Genomic DNA, 15,950 nt, shown 5'->3' with positions numbered 1-15,950 from the left:
TGTATGCTGCCATCTACAGCGTAGCAGAGGCACTGCATAAACTGCTGGAGTGTAATAACCACTGATTACAGCCTAACTACAGGACTTTGAAAACATGGCTGATAACAGAAAACTTCCATATCTGCTGGACGTGATACAGCAATGTGCAAAAAGTTGTACTGTTAATATAGCATTTATATTCTTAACTGCAAATCTAAAATTTTCTGTTTTATTTTAGGTAATTTGTTTAATTTATATGTATATATTTCTAACAACACAGTCAGAATTCTTCTTTGTACATTTTTGTTGTTTTTACACTTGTTTTGTCAATGTCAACGTCTGTTTATCATGCAAATAAAGCCCCTCTGAATTTGAATTTGAATTTGAATTTGAGAGAGAGAGAAAGCGGCGGAGAGAGAGTGACGGGAGCACGTAAACTGTTTACAAACATGTGTTACATCCGGGCTACAGCTCGTCATACCATGCGTCATACGTCACGGTCGTCGGCAGCCCTGTCGTAAAGCGACAGCGCTGTCGTGCAGTGTCGATGGAGCTGAACTTTAAACCATGGCTGTAGGAGAGACGTGTGTGTTTTTATCTTCTTATTGGAGAACTCCAGTTAGCGTGTCGTCAGTGAACTCGGGGGTCTCAATGGTTTAACAGAACCAGCGACGTGAACAGGAGGAGACTCGCTTAAACTGAAGGTATGAAGTTCTGCTTTAGCTCGTCAGCTAACAACAAACAGTGACACTATGTTACCTCTGTTCTCTGGACTCAACGTGTGTCGTGTGCTGCACAGCTGGAACACTGTCTACATACTCTACAATGCTGTTGCTCTGTAAAAGCGGCTCGGCAGCAAAAAGCGGTGTCTTATTGAAGTTGTCCTGAACTGCTCGAGTTGGACAGGTTTATTGATCCTGTATTATAACTTATAAAACAATAACAGGCTCCAATAATTAATCCGCTTGCTGAATCAGATGTCTGGAAGTGGGATGTAAAAGCTGTCCAATCTCTACTAAGGAAAGTGACTTTTGCATTTGCAGGTTGTGTGTGCAGTCTGATGATGGGTTCCTGGCATCCAGTGAAGAACCTCAGAGACTATGCATCCCATAATCCTCCAATGGTGACCTTTCTTCTGTGTATGTTGAGTCTGGTCATCTCCTTCATCTGCCTGGGCTCTTACAGCTACTCTCACACTCTGCCCAACCCCGACACAGCAAAGGTGAGGAAGTACAAGTGTTGTTGTATTGACATATGTTTGGTGTTAACTCAAGCACACACACAAACGTCTGCGCACCCACTCAGAAGGTGGGAGAGTAACTGAGAGTAATCAATGAATGAGTAATTAATAGAAATTTAGCTGTTCATTATCCATAAGAATAAGAACAACACAAAATAATATACTTGATAATTGTATAAATACAAATTAAGTAGATTTTATTCAAATATATTAACGTATATATCATTTTCTTTTTATTGTTGTAGTGTATGTTTAGAAATACTGTTAACATTTGTAATTTTAATTACGTTTTATTTTAAAAAGAAAGCCTTTAGACAAATCTTTCCAGGAACTACAGTCATTGAGAATATAGGACAGGAAGGGTGACAATTGCTCATTTTACTGTGTCAGCGTTTGGTATATTGATCCCCCTTCTGGTCTCCTTGATGCATCAAGTCTACATTAAACTCTGCTGCATAATACATTAGTAGATAATTCACAAATAAATGTAACAATGTCATTAACATTAATTAAAGATTTTACCATGCAATGTGTAGGTGATGAGTATTGTTGTGCAAAAGAAGCATATTGTTACACAGGCTTTGACTGAATTAATGCATATGTTTTTGTGTCTGGAGCTGATGTTAATGTACAAATCTTGTGCTTTATTCCTCTTTTAGGACTGGAACCAGCTTCTGTCCTCCCTCTCTCAGCTCCAGCTGTGTACGAAAGCCAGTGCAGATTCATCTGTACTCGTGTCACCAGCTCCCTCTCTTCTGGTGGAACAGAAAAACGATAAAGAGACAATGGTTGACCCTACAAAAACGTCTTCTTCAGTCACACATTTTCATGTCAAGGTTCCTGTGGCGTTGACTGCCAGCTCAGCTCATGGCTCTGTAAAACGCTTTGGTCTTTCCACTTCCTTGCGAGCCAGTCAACTACATCTCGGTGGTCGGTATTAATTTAGCTTAGTTGTGAGAGTGAATTAAGTCTATATAAGTATACAATCTCACCCATAAGCATTTGTTTTACTCCCCAGGAAATGAGATTATCAATATAACTCTAGAGTTTCTGACGGGAAATAGAACCCACACCTGCCTCAACATTAGTGCCCCATCACACCTCCTGCCCCCGAGCCCGTAAGTTCATTCACACTCAAGCTCCCTTAACTACTTATTTGCCTGAGTCTGTTCCTCCGTCAACTCACGACTGTTTTCTTTGTGCGTTCACATGCATGTACTGGATACTTTTATGAAGACGTCCCATGAAGTGTCCTGCATTTAAGAAAAATATTTCACCCGTCCATGTGGAAGTGAGCAACCAGCTGCCTGTGGCATCACAAACCTGCTACAGTTTACGCAGCAAAAATGACCCGACACTCACAGTCATGTTGACACAGGTACAGTTTGTCCCATATGAACAACATATATATATATACATATTCAGCTATAATACAGATGCCCTCATGCATTTTGTCAATCTACTTTTACTCTTTAGGAGGAGCGGAATGTTGCAGTGCGTCATCTGTTGGAAGTCAGTGTTTTCCTGCTCGGAGTTTGCATGGTACTCTGTTTAGCTGCGAGTGTGAAACGTTCGCTATTGCCCTGCTACAACTGGAAAGGGCTGGATCTAAAACATGTAGGTCAACTCTTACATTACTGTCAAACTGACAGTTTTGACTGCTTTGGTTTTGGAATCTAAACATGTATTTTGGTGTAAAACACTGTAGCATGTTGGGAAATGTACAGAGACTTTTAAACCTTACTTTACTCTTTACTTTATTTGCAGGAACCATTGATTGACTCCTGATCTTTCCTGACCCTCTGCATCCTGTAGAGAGCAGCTGGTTGCTGCTTTTAAAGAAAGTGACCTCATGAATGTGTTTAAGTGGAGCATCCCTCTAATAAGAAACTGAAGCTCTATACTGCATCCAAGGGAGAAATTGAAATTGAGGGATATGATGAAGAAAGAGTATATTTTGCAGTTGGATCATGGTTCAATGGGAACAACTTTTCATCACATAATGCCTTAACTGGTGGCTGGTCATATACCACTCCCCAGTCTGTTTGTGATATACAGTACATTCCAGGGATTATTAACTTTCAAAACTTTTCTACTTCAATTATATCCCGGAATCATTCTTAGTACCTTGTAAATAATTATCTGATTGCACTCAACTTTGTCAGGTTTAAATATACCATTTTTTTTTTTCAATTAAAAATAAAAAATGCACGTTATTTGACCACTGTTGAGTAATAATATAATATACCCTGTTCCTATCAGCAGTTGTACTAGTTGTGTTTTATTACTTTAATGGACATGTCTGACATTGATCATAGAAGTCAAATGTACAGATCCACAGCGTGAGTATTTTTGGATTCACCCAGAGACTATGTAATGAATTGTGACTTTAATATTGGGGGACATTTTCAGAAGTGATTATTGAAGAGACATTGACAGGTTTCTAACTCTTGTTGTTTGTTTTCTAAATTTCAACATTTGGTGTTAAACGGATACAACGTGAAATGACTGTGTATTCTGTTTAATTCCTATGAAATATCATATTTGTCAAATAACAGAGTTTACAGCACAAAAGGCAAAGTGATGGATTCTGTCCAAGTTTGTGAATCTGACTGGAGTTAATGGACTTTCCTTGGAGTGTGTCTTTGCAAGTAATGCAACATTGGTCTAATTGGAGGTCATGTAAAGAAGTGTGATATGTCATGATGCACACTCGCAGTGACAGTGAACTGTTCATCACTGACTTCCTCATATACTGGAGCCGAGCGGCTTCAGTCAAAGTGGGAGGGGAATTATTTTTAATGAATTATCTAACTTACATAACTTATAATTTTCCAAATAACTGAATAATTAGGTATTTGAATGTTCTTTCCTGATAGGCACTTCTTGATGTTAATTTCTAAGCATAATAGAAATTAACTTGCAGAAAACCTTTTAAAGTTGGCTTATATGTATGGAAACAAAAAAAGGGACGACTCACTACTAAAATTGAAAAAGGAATTGAAAATAGAGCAACAACAAAGGTTATGGTGCTGATCATACATAGTCAAACAGACCTGTTCTGTCAGTTGAAAATGAAAATGAACTTCTCTGTACTCCAATGTGAGCTATAAACTTTGTGAATATACAAGTGAGTCATTTAACCGTCAATAGGTGATCATTCAACTCAGTGAACTCCACACATGAACACAAATACACAAAGGTAAAGCATCACGACAAAGGAAATACACCGTGAAGAAAATACGCGTACATAATAAATAGTCAACATGAAACATAAACAGTGAACTCTACGCATGATGCGCCACTGTGATATCCGCCTACGTAGCAGAGTCCTTCCTCCAATCAGCGTGAGAATGTGCGCACCGGGCCTCTCTATTGACGTAGGGATGGAGCCGAGAGGCGGGCTATGAGAACGGGGAGGAGGAGGATTCTTTGCGGCCTGGCGGACTGTTTCTGGTCATGGAGAAGGGAATGTAACGTTACTAGATATTTATTCCTCGTTGGACGCGTTGTTACGACCATCAGTGGCGGGGAGCCACCACACAGTCGCCGTCTCATGAAAAGGTCCGCAAAGTTGGTGAAAATGATTTAAATTGGCTAACGTCAGCTCCATGTTTTCACTGTGTGAAGCTAGCTAGCTGCTGGTACCGCAGATATAGTCTGTAGATGATGCTAACGTCCGTTAGCTACGTTAGCCCAATATTAAGTGTTATTAACAGTCACTGCATTACGTCTGAAGCGTTTATACGATGTGCTCTTCACTAACATGGCCGGCTCTTGTTTACAGACACACAACTTGGACCAATGACTTGTCTGTGCATAACTACAGTAGCGCCAAAGTCTGCCCAGCTAACACGGCGCCGCCAGACGTCTTATGCTCGTAGCTAAACAAATTTGTTGTTGGCATACGGGCCTCCCACGTGGTACCAATCTCCAGGGGTGGGGACGTTTATGAACTTGTCGTTGCTGTCCCCCCCCCCCCCCCCCCCGACTTTTTCTGTAGCGTCCAGCCAAGTGGCGTCGCATCATGTCCGCGGTGTTATTAAATGGAGACTAGGTGAATCTACACGGTCCGTGGTAGCTTACATTGCTGTATTTGCATTTACAGGATAACATCTATTGACTAGAGCTCGGTTCACCAGGAAGAAGACAAACCGGAATCAAGGAAAGAAGCAGGAAACCTTTGTGAGTGGCCATGGCCTGCTCCAACTACAGCAACCTGAACAGAGCTCAACTCACCTTCGAGTACCTGCACACTAACTCGTGAGTACACACTTGCTGGGAGTTCATACTTGCAGACAATCATCGCTAGTAATTTTTTAGACCAAGAATCTAATACAGCATGCATGACAACTCATTCATGTAACTATTTTACAAGTCCCTCAAATGGCTCAAAGGTTAAAATTGATTAACAGCTCAGCACAAAGGTTTTGAACACACAGGAAACAAATGTCATGCAATGAACATCACTTACACCAATCCTAGAACAACCTCAATAGTTTTTTAACTTTGTTCTCCACTTGTTTGTATGTGTATGGAGAGAAATGTCGCACAAAATGTTTGAGGCAGTTTGAATGTAATGATTTCCGTTTTGAAAATAGTTTCTATAATCTGAAGTTAACATTATGTTATGTGATATTCTTAATGTATATTTGCTAAGATATATATTTAACCTTGTGAGTATGAATTACACATGGAATGTAAAATCTGTACATTATAATACATCAGCTGCTCTTCTAGATTAAGAATGTAATGATGAAATGTAGTAAGTTCTTTTCAGAGTACATTTAGTTTCTCATTATGGATTTCAATTCTCAAATATATGCATTATTGAGACTTGGATTTTCAAACACGATTGTTTGTAAGTTTGTTCTCCTGTAAGCAGTTATCAGTGTCAGTTTGAAGTTTAACCGACATCACCAGAGTGAACAGTTGTGGCTGGTTCTGAATAAACAAACAGAAAACCTGTGAATGAGAGAAAACACAAACAGAGTGATTTGGGTCACATTATTGATTTTAATGGTAGTTGAAAAGTGTGTGCACTGCAGATGTAAAGATCTAACTTAGTCTTCCTCTCATTTCATGTCTTATACAACAAATAAACCTAAACCTGTATATTGCTGTAGCCCCACTGAACCTCCTGCCTATACTTGAACTTGCTGTGGTGCACTTGTCATCACCTTCAGAAAATGGGTAATTTGCTCACTGTGAATTATCACTGTAGTCTCACATAGGCTCACATTGATATTTTTAGGATGTCTGGAAATTGTTGGGACGTCAGTGCCTGTCTGAATGTGGTTTGAATGGGACAGTGTCATTCTTTGTTCTGTTGTAACGAGGTGTAGGTATTTAGTTATAAAGAAGAGCACTTCAGTGTTATATGTATAAGGTAAATGTTACATAGTCAGTGAACCAGTTAATCACCTGTCCTATTTACATTGACATGTGTCTTTTAATACACTGTAGGAAATGTAGGCTGTATAATTAAATAATAAATTCACTCAAAATATCTATGTAGGGTCCAGAACCTTATTAGTATCTTGTGTATAAGTGAACTCCCTATTAATAATCCAATATATGAATTGTCTGTGAACATATAAATTTCCTGCAGTTATTGAATTGTTGTCTGTTTCAGGACAACCCATGAGTTCTTATTTGGAGCCTTGGCGGAGCTTGTCGACAATTCAAGGTACCAATAATGATTTGTATCAGAGCCTGCAATTGTTGAAACACTATGCAGCTTGATACCTTCTTTGTTGTACATAGAAAGTCTCACACTTGGTTTGTTTCTTTCAGAGATGCTGATGCCACACGCATAGACATCTACACAGGTACACCTCAGAATATTCACCTGGTTTCTCACACTGAAGCATACGTACTTATTCATGGCTCCTAATATTTGTCTGTTACCGTCTCACTTCTCTAACAGAAAAAAAGCCAGAGCTGCGGGGTGGCTACTTGCTCTGTTTTCTGGATGATGGTATTGGAATGGACCCCAGTAAGTGGGACTTTATTATCAGAGAAGCCAGTTTTAAGTTGTTGTGTACAGATGCTTTGTTTGGGCTCATTGTGAGGTTTTTTAATTATGTATAATGTATGCGTCTCATTTTTTATTAGATGAGGCAACCCATGTGATTCAATTTGGGAAGTCAAGCAAACGGTCACCTGTGTCCACACAGATCGGGCAGTATGGAAATGGACTGAAATCGTAAGACCCTCTCAGAATTCTTGTGTGATAGTGGTTCAGTTGGTACAACTGTATTTGAATAATCTCACACTTTAAAATGTTTGTTTTCACAGTGGCTCTATGCGAATCGGCAAAGACTTCATTTTGTTCACGAAAAAAGGCAACACACTGACCTGCCTTTTCCTGTCGAGGACTTTCCATGAAGAAGAGGGACTGGATGAGGTCAGAGTCAACTGTCAGTTAAGGCTATTGATTCCTAAATGTAACTTTTATTTGGGATGAGTGCCATTAACAGATACCTTTATTAATAATTGAGCCTTTGCCTATTTGATAGGTTATTTTATAGTCTCCAGAACATGTGGATAGAAAAGTTTTGTTGTGGTCAACTTCGTGGGTTTGTCAATTACTTCATTTTTTGCTTCTTCTTTAATGTTCGTTACTTGTGTGATGTTTAACTCTCTCTCTTTGTTTGAGGGTTACCCAATTAAGCCACCGTGTAAACCCATTGGTCTTTTGTTGAAATTGGAGCTCCTCAAACAACTCAGATTTTAGTACTCAGCAGCTTTTATTTGTCTCTCTTCAGGTGATAGTTCCCCTCCCTTCCTGGGATCTAACAACCAAGCAGCCGCTGACCTCTGATCCGGAGAAGTACGGCATAGAGACCGACCTGATCTTTAAATACTCTCCTTTTAAAAATGAACAGCAGCTGATGGAGCAGTTCAACAAAATAGAAAGCAGCAGTGGTGAGCATGTTAATCTGCGTCTCCTTGTAAAGAGAATACATTTGTGATAGACAAAAGTTAATTGGCCGCACTTCAAAAAGTTAGTTTAAGTTTCAGGTGAATCAGTTATTACTCAAAGCATCTCTTGAGTGCAATGCTTAAAATGCATTTGTCATTAATATGGTTTCTGTTGTGTCAATATATTTCACTTTTAATAATATCCTTTTCATAAACCTTAGCTTTGGGGAATGACATGTTTGATATTGATGTTGCATTTTGGTTTTTTATTTCAAGGCACTCTTGTGATCATCTATAATCTGAAGCTGATGGACAACAGAGAACCAGAGCTGGATGCAGAGACAGATCACCAAGACATACTGATGGCTGGGATGCCTGCTGAAGGAGTGTGAGTGCAATAGTTCCTTTATGACTTTACTTTTGAAAATTCTGGCTAGAATTTTCTTTGAATGACGGCGCTCCTTCCTCTCTCACAGGAAGCCGGAGAAGAGATCCTTCAGGGCCTACGCTGCTGTTTTGTACATCGACCCACGCATGAGGATTTTTATCCAGGGACACAAAGTCAGGACTAAAAGACTGTCCTGCTGTCTCTATAAACCAAGGTAATATAATAGCACACTTATACTGTATCTATAACTTCTTAATTTCAGTGACCAAACCTTCATTGGTGCTCTCCTTTTTGTCAACAGGGTTTATAAATACTCATCAACTCGTTTTAAAACTCGTGCTGAGCAAGAAGTAAAGAAAGCTGATCACCTCGCTAAGATTGGTGAGTCTGTGGTGTATTTATCCTATTTAAGTTAGTTTTAGTTTACTTTATTTGACTTGACGTTTTTCTGTCCTGTATTTCAGCGGAGGAAAAGGCCAGAGAGGGGGAGAGTAAGCGCATCGCGCTAGAGACCAGATTAGGAGAGGACCTGGCGAAAGATTCACGGGTAAATCAAAAGAAATACGATGGTTGGCTTGTCCTGTACAGATTTTGTTTTTTTTCCATGTAATCAAGGTTTAACTGGAAAATGTTTTGTCTTAACACCTTGATTGTTATAGCAAACTTCTGCATTTATCTATAATTGGAGTTAAAGCTGAGGTGGGATTTGAAAGGGTCAGCAGTGGAAGCACTTCTGCTTATTCCGTTTTGCAAAGGCATAATCTTGGATATCCTCCCCTTCTGCTTTTCCTCAAGGCGATTCTGAGAAAGGTTCAAGATTCAGCCATGATGCTTCGACGTGATGCTGACATGAAGAAAATGATTCTCGAAGCCAAACAGAAGTAAAATTAACAAACTTTATTTTTCTCACATAGAGATTTACAAAAGTTCTTATCTTTTTCCTCGCATATGCTTGCAATTTAAAAGAACATCACAATTAGAATTTTTACAGACTGACAAGACGGATGTATATTGCTTGTATACATTTTTCTAATATAACAAAGCACAACTCTATGTCCCACTGTTGCATACAGGCAACAGTAGTCTGTACTTCAAACTACTCTCTTTTTGCTGTGCCTTGTCTATATCCTGTCAGACTCATATTCTTTCTTGTACCTCAGAGCACTAAAGGAGCCCAAGGAGTTGAATTTTATATTTGGTGTAAACATCGAACTGAGGGACCTGGATGGGATGTTTGTGTACAACTGCTCTCGTCTCATCAAGATGTATGAGAAGACAGGGCCACAGCTGGAGGGAGGAATGTGAGTCTCAAGCAGCTATTGTTTGTGCTTATTTGTGCAAGCTTACTGTCATAACATTTCCCTGATATTGTCACATATAGATGACCACGAATTTGAGACTGTGTTTACAGTTATTAGTCCCTGACACTAGGGTGATGCCCTGTAATAATTTGTTATCTCTCAAATATTAAACGTGCTCCTACCAGTGCCGTACAACTCAATGATGAAACAGTTTTTTCAGCCTTATGGTTTGTGTGTTTTAGGGCATGTGGAGGTGTCGTTGGCGTAGTTGATGTCCCATATTTAGTTCTAGAGCCTACACACAACAAGCAGGACTTTGCAGATGCAAAGGAATATAGACATTTACTGAAATCCATGGGGGAACATTTAGCTCAGTACTGGAAGGACACGAATATTGGTGAGTTTTGCTGAATTGTTTGGTAGCACCCTGACATGCATGGTTCAAAATTTGCTGTACTCAATTCTTGGCACGTTAAAGACTAATTACAGAATAATATTTATTTGATTTTTGTTAATACTTAAATAATTATGTATCCGTGTGCTCTTCAGCCCAGAAAGGTATAGTGAAGTTTTGGGATGAGTTTGGATATCTGTCTGCCAGCTGGTCTGCACCGCCTTCCTCAGAGCAAAGATACAAGAGACGTCGGGCCATGGAGATACCACTAACTATTCAGTGTGGTTAGTTCAAAATCAATACACATAGTGGTACTGTATCACATGAAACTAGCTTACAGCTACAAACTCTCTGGGGCTGGTTTCTGTTTTCAGATAAATGTTTAAAGTGGAGAACGCTGCCATTCCAGATGAACGCTGTGGACAAACGATACCCAGACAGTTGGTTGTGTCTCATGAACCCTGACGGCACTCAGGACAGGTACACATAGATCTCAAATGTTGAAAGTCATGCAATGTTATTCGTTTTTTAGCATTCATGGGATACATTTATAGCACATCATTTGAGTCACTACATCATTGTTTGTGAACAATGTGGAGTACATGTTAAATATAGTTGGTGTATTTTACGCTTTCAGGTGTGATGCTCCTGAAAAGAAACAGAATGTGCCATGTGGTATTCTGAAAAAAGAAAAGGTTACAGTTGAAGGCAAAAAAAAAGAGCTGGTAGAGAAAATTAAACAGCAGCAGGATAAACTCGAGTCCTTGCAGGTACTTGATTATCCTTCTCTCTTTTCCTTGCTATGTTGTGAGTACATAAATTCGTAAAAGTTATTCTTTCCCTCTCAGAAAACCAGCACCATCAACTCTGCAGTGGATATAAAAAAGCTACCGATGGAGGTCAGCATGAAACCAACAGAGGGCTCCTCTCAGGTACAAGTCAATTGTGTGAATACTCCTGTCAACTTCTTTTGAAACACTGATTTCATGTCCATGTCTTACATAAAGTAGCTCACTAGCATCTGCCTCCATTTTCTTTGTTGTTTGTGCAGGCAACAAGATCTTCTGAGAGATCCACAACACGGCCCCGCTCTCCACCACTCCCGGCTCACCTAAAAAATGCCTCAAGTACCCCTGTAGCTCGGGCTTCTTCTCAGCGCCCCACCCGGACAGCTGCCACTCCTCCAGCGCCACCGAAAGTTGAGTCACCAAGGTCCCGAGCTGCAGCAAAGTCTCCGCCAACTGCTGCAAAGCCTGCAGCAAAAGCTGCAGCAAAGCCTGCACCCAAAGCTACTGCCAAAACACCTCCACCAAGCCGCAGCTCAAGGGTAAGTTCCAGGTTATATAAAGCATTTCACCTATACTAAGTATTAATGGCAGGTTTTATTGGAGAAATTTATTAACTTTGCATTCATGTCCAGTTAAATCCCAAAAAGAAGTTTGAAGACATGATATCTGTCTCCACACACAGATATCTGCCAAAGCATCCTCTGCCAAAGCCCCACCTGTTGGACAACGCAAGAGAATTATAGAGCAGGAGGACAGTGATGAGGAGGAGGAGGAGGAAGAAGAGGAGGAGGAGGAAGAGGAAGAAGAGGAGGGCAGTGAGGAGGATGAACCACAGACAAAGAAATCCAAGATGTCAGCAGCAGCTAATAACAGCGGAAAAGTTGTCGAGAAGGCCCCACTTCCCAAACGTGGCAAAGTGGACGAGGTAAACAAACAATAGTTCCCATTTGAGAGTTGAACATTTTCAGACATCGGTTCAGAAATACGGTTTACATTTTTTATCTCACTGAAAATGCACCAGCAGAAAATTCAAAGATTTCAAACAACACTCAACAGAGGACGACAAACTGTATGAAATAGTAGAAACTCTGCATAAACCAATCACTATTGTGAGTTTGGCTCTCTGTGTCAATGTGGGTGTGATGCATTGGGTAAATTGCTGTGAAGGTGTTTGATGCAGTCTCAGTTTTCCAGCTACTTGTTGCCCCCAGTGCTGCTTCCATCTTTTTTTTCAAATCAGTATCAGAATACGTTAGGACATCAACTAAAGTGCAGTAATTTAGAACATGCTTTTAAAATGTTTTATATCAAGTCTTTGATTATCTATATCTGGAAAACTCAAATGCACGATATTAATTGCTTATAATTATTTATCTGCCATGTTGCTTGTCAGAGCAGAGATACGGTTATAGTCCTCCTCACAGAACATTAGTACAGTACTTGACTGTGTGATTAACTCCACTGTGGAGATCACATGATTTTCTTGACAACACACCGACACAGATCTTATCACCCCATCTCTTGACACTTCCATTAGTGTCGTCCATGTTTGTTTCAACTTTCAATTTTTACTTTTCTTCATTTTTGCATCTGTGGCATGTTTGCATCACTATCCGCCCCACGTTGATGACTCATCGGATTCTCCTGGATTTCTACGGACATATATGAGAGGGGAGAAAAAGTCTGCAGAAACTGCACAGCATCTCACTCTGACATTTGCCTTAAAATATGGAGGAACTGCAGAGTTCAGTGCATGTCTGACAGCAGCTTATGTGAATGGCAGACAATATGGAGATGCTGAAATAAATTGAAGGGTCATTTTGTGAGTTTAAGATGTCAAAAGTAAGGTTATTCTAAGTCTGAATATCCAGTCAGAGCACATCTGCTGTTGACTTTGCAGGTTAAAATACAGCCCCAAGCTGAGAAGAAAGGGGTGTCTACCCCCACACGGCAGACACCGACCACAGCTCCTAAATCCATTACCACACAACAGCACGGTGCTAAAGCCAAGGTAGCTTTCCTCTTTCCCTCTTCTCTACTTCAGCCTGAGAAAGCAAGACTGCATCTGCTCTCACATCTTCTAACAGTCGCGACAACATATTCTTTCAGACTGATGTAGATTACTGTTCTCTCTTCTAGCTGTGGCAGTGAATCTTGCCATGTGGGCTCTCACCCACACAGCCAGAGATGAACACGTTACTTTTAAACATATTTTATTAAGCAAAAAACAAATAAACTTCACAAACTCAACTTAAACTCTTGAGCTTGTCCAGCTTAGCAGCTAGCTCCTCCGGGTCCTCTGGCCTCGGCAGAGTCCTCCCGCCCTTTTAAGCTCGAGGACCAATCAGCTAACCGCTCTCACCTGTGCTGACTGATCCTCCATGGTGCAGGTGAGGCTGCTCTCCCAGCCCCCCCACCTCCACACTAACATTCTCTCTTAAACTCTTCTCTAATGACTGGAATCAAGCATGCCACTCTCAACCAACGCCTGAGTTCACACTGTGGGCCTTTCACCTCATTCAATCATTTCTTTTAATCTCATTCTTTCTTTCCCCTAAATGATTTTTTTGCTGCTGTGGTGGTAATGACTGTTTTGTTGCAGGCACCTGAGAAGACGCCACAGCCAGAACCAGAGAACGACATCAAAAATCCTCAGAAAGGTGAGATGATGGACTGCTCCACCCTGACATGTGTGTCCCTAGCCGATAACTGGAAGAGAACTGATGGGATGAATTTATATTCTTTCATGTAAATGTCCTCTGTAGATAAGGGTCTCCTGGTTGAAGTGCGCGTCAGTAAGGAGTGGTACACGGGCAGAGTCATCGCTGTGGAGGCAAATAAACAGAGTGTTCGATGGAAAGTAAAGTTTGACTACGTACCTCGATCCACCCCAAAAGACCGATGGTAAGATTCTCTCTGTGGTTTTGCTTCCAGGGCAAGTTTTCAATGACACTCCAGATAATTGTCATCTTATAAGTATGTGCGTGTGTTCTGAAAAGGGTGTTCAAGGGAAGTGATGATGTCCGGTTGATGAGGCCGCCATCTCCAAACTCTCAGACGCCAGACACCCAACAGGAGACCGAGAGGGGGCCGGCACCCATGGAGCCAGACACGACACAGCCAGGAACCAGTCGAGAGGTGACAGACAGCCTGGTCACCATGTTGAGGTGAGCTGCTTATAATAGTACTAGTAGTAGCAATGATCGCAGCAGTGTGGTATGTTCACTGTGCTCTTTGTGTGTCCAGGACTATGCTGCGGTACTTTTTCCCTCCAGCTTTCCGGATTCCAAAGGATGATGTCAACAGCATGACAGCTGATGAGTTGGTGGCTTTTCCTTTGGTGAGATAGACAGTAGATTATTTGATTTATTCATTTTTAATAACTTTAAAAGCTGAATGTAGTATAACATTGAAACCAATAGTCATATGAAAGTGGGTAACTTTCTATCTGAAATATCGGCCAGGAAATGGATGTGTAATATTCTTCCTGTTGTATTTCTTTGAGTATTGGGTGCGGGGGATTAAGGTGTTTTTTTCCACTCCATTTAGAAAGAATATTTCCAGCAGTATGAATCTGGTCTCCAGTCATTGTGTAACTCATACCAGAGCAGAGCTGATGCCAGGGCCAAAGCTGTGGAAGAGAAGAGCAACAGCGCTGAGATCAAACTGAAGGAAGCAGACGAGAAACTCCAGAAACTTCGAACAAACATTGTAGCACTTCTACAGAAAGTGCAAGAGGTAAGATTGTTGACTGCTTAATTTGCACTGCCAGTATTGATTGCCCAATAAACAACATTTGCCTGTTTTAAACACAAAGCAAAGTAATGTTTTTGTTTTCCTTTCCCCAACTTTCAGGACATCGACATAAACACAGATGACGAGCTCGATGCATACATAGAGGACCTTCTCACTAAGGGTGATTAAAGAAGACAGAAAAGAGAAATAGAAGAGAAGAGGACGTGCACATAAACAGTTTAATTTCAACCATTACTTGTTGACATGTCCCGGAGAACTCGTGTGCAGAAATGGTTGTGAATATTTAGGGACATTTTCATTGTTGATCCTTCAACACATTGAATCAGACTGTCATTAGTTTGACCTTTTTGATTTTGATCGTTTCAGTGTTACGGCAGCACCAGCATGCTGATTGAGTTCGGTCAGGGTCTTTGTCGATAAAACATAGTTGGGTAGCCCTTTGGCTTGTGGTTTTCATTTTAGTCCTTTTTATATACTTGCTTATATACTGTATGTTAAACTATGTTTAAGCCATCGTGTCCTAATTGACCTTTGAAATAATTTGTGTCGGTTAAATATAATTTATGCTCCATTTATATAGTCATCTGCATCATTCTACTGCAGACTATATTAGTTTCTCATTTTGGTCTATTGTCAGGTGAGATTTGGAGGTCACTAAAGAGTTGGGTTTGTATGGGTTTTGCTCCAGAATGCAACCACTACTTAAATGTTAACTTTTATTTTTGTACACTAAAAACACATCAGTGTTGCCCATTAACCTTCCTCCATCCTGGTCTGTGTGTCAAGCAATGCAGGTAAATCTTTTATGACTGGGTGACGAACCACACCCACCAACAACAACTACTTACTGGGTTTTATCAGTAGGAGTATTCCCTTAAATCCCCCATGCAATCAAGCTATGACTGTAAGGTGTTTATTTTGAGGGGGGAAAAGTATTTTAGTTTAATGCAAAAGTTGTTGTGTGTTCATAATTAATTGGTGCCTGTGTTCTTTCTTTCAAAAAATTTTTTAACATGTCATGGAAATGTTTTATTAAACGGTGCATGCTTTCAGTCTTTTTGTTCTGATTGGAACATACAATTCTGTATTTTTGACAAATCTTTACTTAAAACAATAAAACCGGTTCAGCAACACCTTTTGTATGTGTGCTATTTTTATATTTATTATATTAACATTT

The 15,950-nt window shown here is 40.3% G+C and overlaps 2 protein-coding genes across 5 annotated transcripts; both read left to right on the top strand.

The window, feature by feature from the left end:
- Positions 1-471: 471 nt before the first annotated feature.
- Positions 472-3,724, top strand: zgc:158398 (uncharacterized protein LOC568894 homolog). Its single transcript, XM_053420589.1, has 7 exons — positions 472-683; positions 1,023-1,201; positions 1,879-2,149; positions 2,238-2,337; positions 2,456-2,597; positions 2,696-2,836; positions 2,987-3,724. The coding sequence occupies exons 2-7, from the start codon at positions 1,040-1,042 to the stop codon at positions 3,005-3,007; spliced, it is 837 nt and encodes a 278-aa protein (XP_053276564.1). The 5' UTR covers positions 472-683; positions 1,023-1,039; the 3' UTR covers positions 3,008-3,724.
- Positions 3,725-4,594: 870 nt separating this feature from the next.
- On the top strand, positions 4,595-15,906 carry morc2 (MORC family CW-type zinc finger 2). Of its 4 annotated transcripts, none has more exons than XM_053420824.1 (28): positions 4,595-4,792; positions 5,328-5,482; positions 6,855-6,908; positions 7,016-7,050; positions 7,149-7,217; positions 7,337-7,427; positions 7,520-7,628; positions 7,990-8,149; positions 8,423-8,534; positions 8,623-8,748; positions 8,836-8,915; positions 8,999-9,081; positions 9,330-9,415; positions 9,695-9,835; positions 10,078-10,232; positions 10,385-10,513; positions 10,604-10,709; positions 10,867-10,999; positions 11,078-11,161; positions 11,281-11,556; positions 11,700-11,942; positions 12,918-13,028; positions 13,620-13,677; positions 13,783-13,921; positions 14,017-14,184; positions 14,264-14,357; positions 14,567-14,755; positions 14,873-15,906. In XM_053420824.1, exons 2-28 carry the CDS (start codon positions 5,415-5,417, stop codon positions 14,939-14,941), a joined length of 3,168 nt encoding a protein of 1,055 aa, XP_053276799.1. In that variant the 5' UTR covers positions 4,595-4,792; positions 5,328-5,414; the 3' UTR covers positions 14,942-15,906. The 4 variants fall into 4 exon arrangements, with proteins under 4 accessions (XP_053276799.1, XP_053276800.1, XP_053276798.1 ...); XM_053420823.1 differs by having other exon boundaries at positions 4,598-4,783; XM_053420825.1 differs by lacking the exon at positions 12,918-13,028 and having other exon boundaries at positions 4,597-4,783.
- Positions 15,907-15,950: the final 44 nt, after the last annotated feature.

This window comes from Pleuronectes platessa, chromosome 4, assembly GCF_947347685.1.
Source record: "Pleuronectes platessa chromosome 4, fPlePla1.1, whole genome shotgun sequence".
NCBI classification, from domain to species: domain Eukaryota; kingdom Metazoa; phylum Chordata; class Actinopteri; order Pleuronectiformes; family Pleuronectidae; genus Pleuronectes; species Pleuronectes platessa.
This window is presented reverse-complemented; position numbering and strand designations above follow the sequence as displayed.

Coding starts and splice junctions, on each gene's coding strand:
- zgc:158398 (XM_053420589.1), top strand. CDS start 1,040: ATGATGGGTTCCTGGCATCCAGTGAAGAACCTCAGAGACTATGCATCC. Junction 1,202..1,878: donor CCAACCCCGACACAGCAAAG/GTGAGGAAGTAC, acceptor TTCCTCTTTTAG/GACTGGAACCAGCTTCTGTC. Junction 2,338..2,455: donor CACCTCCTGCCCCCGAGCCC/GTAAGTTCATTC, acceptor ACTTTTATGAAG/ACGTCCCATGAAGTGTCCTG.
- morc2 (XM_053420824.1), top strand. CDS start 5,415: ATGGCCTGCTCCAACTACAGCAACCTGAACAGAGCTCAACTCACCTTC. Junction 7,629..7,989: donor AAGAAGAGGGACTGGATGAG/GTCAGAGTCAAC, acceptor GTCTCTCTTCAG/GTGATAGTTCCCCTCCCTTC. Junction 11,162..11,280: donor CAACAGAGGGCTCCTCTCAG/GTACAAGTCAAT, acceptor TTGTTTGTGCAG/GCAACAAGATCTTCTGAGAG.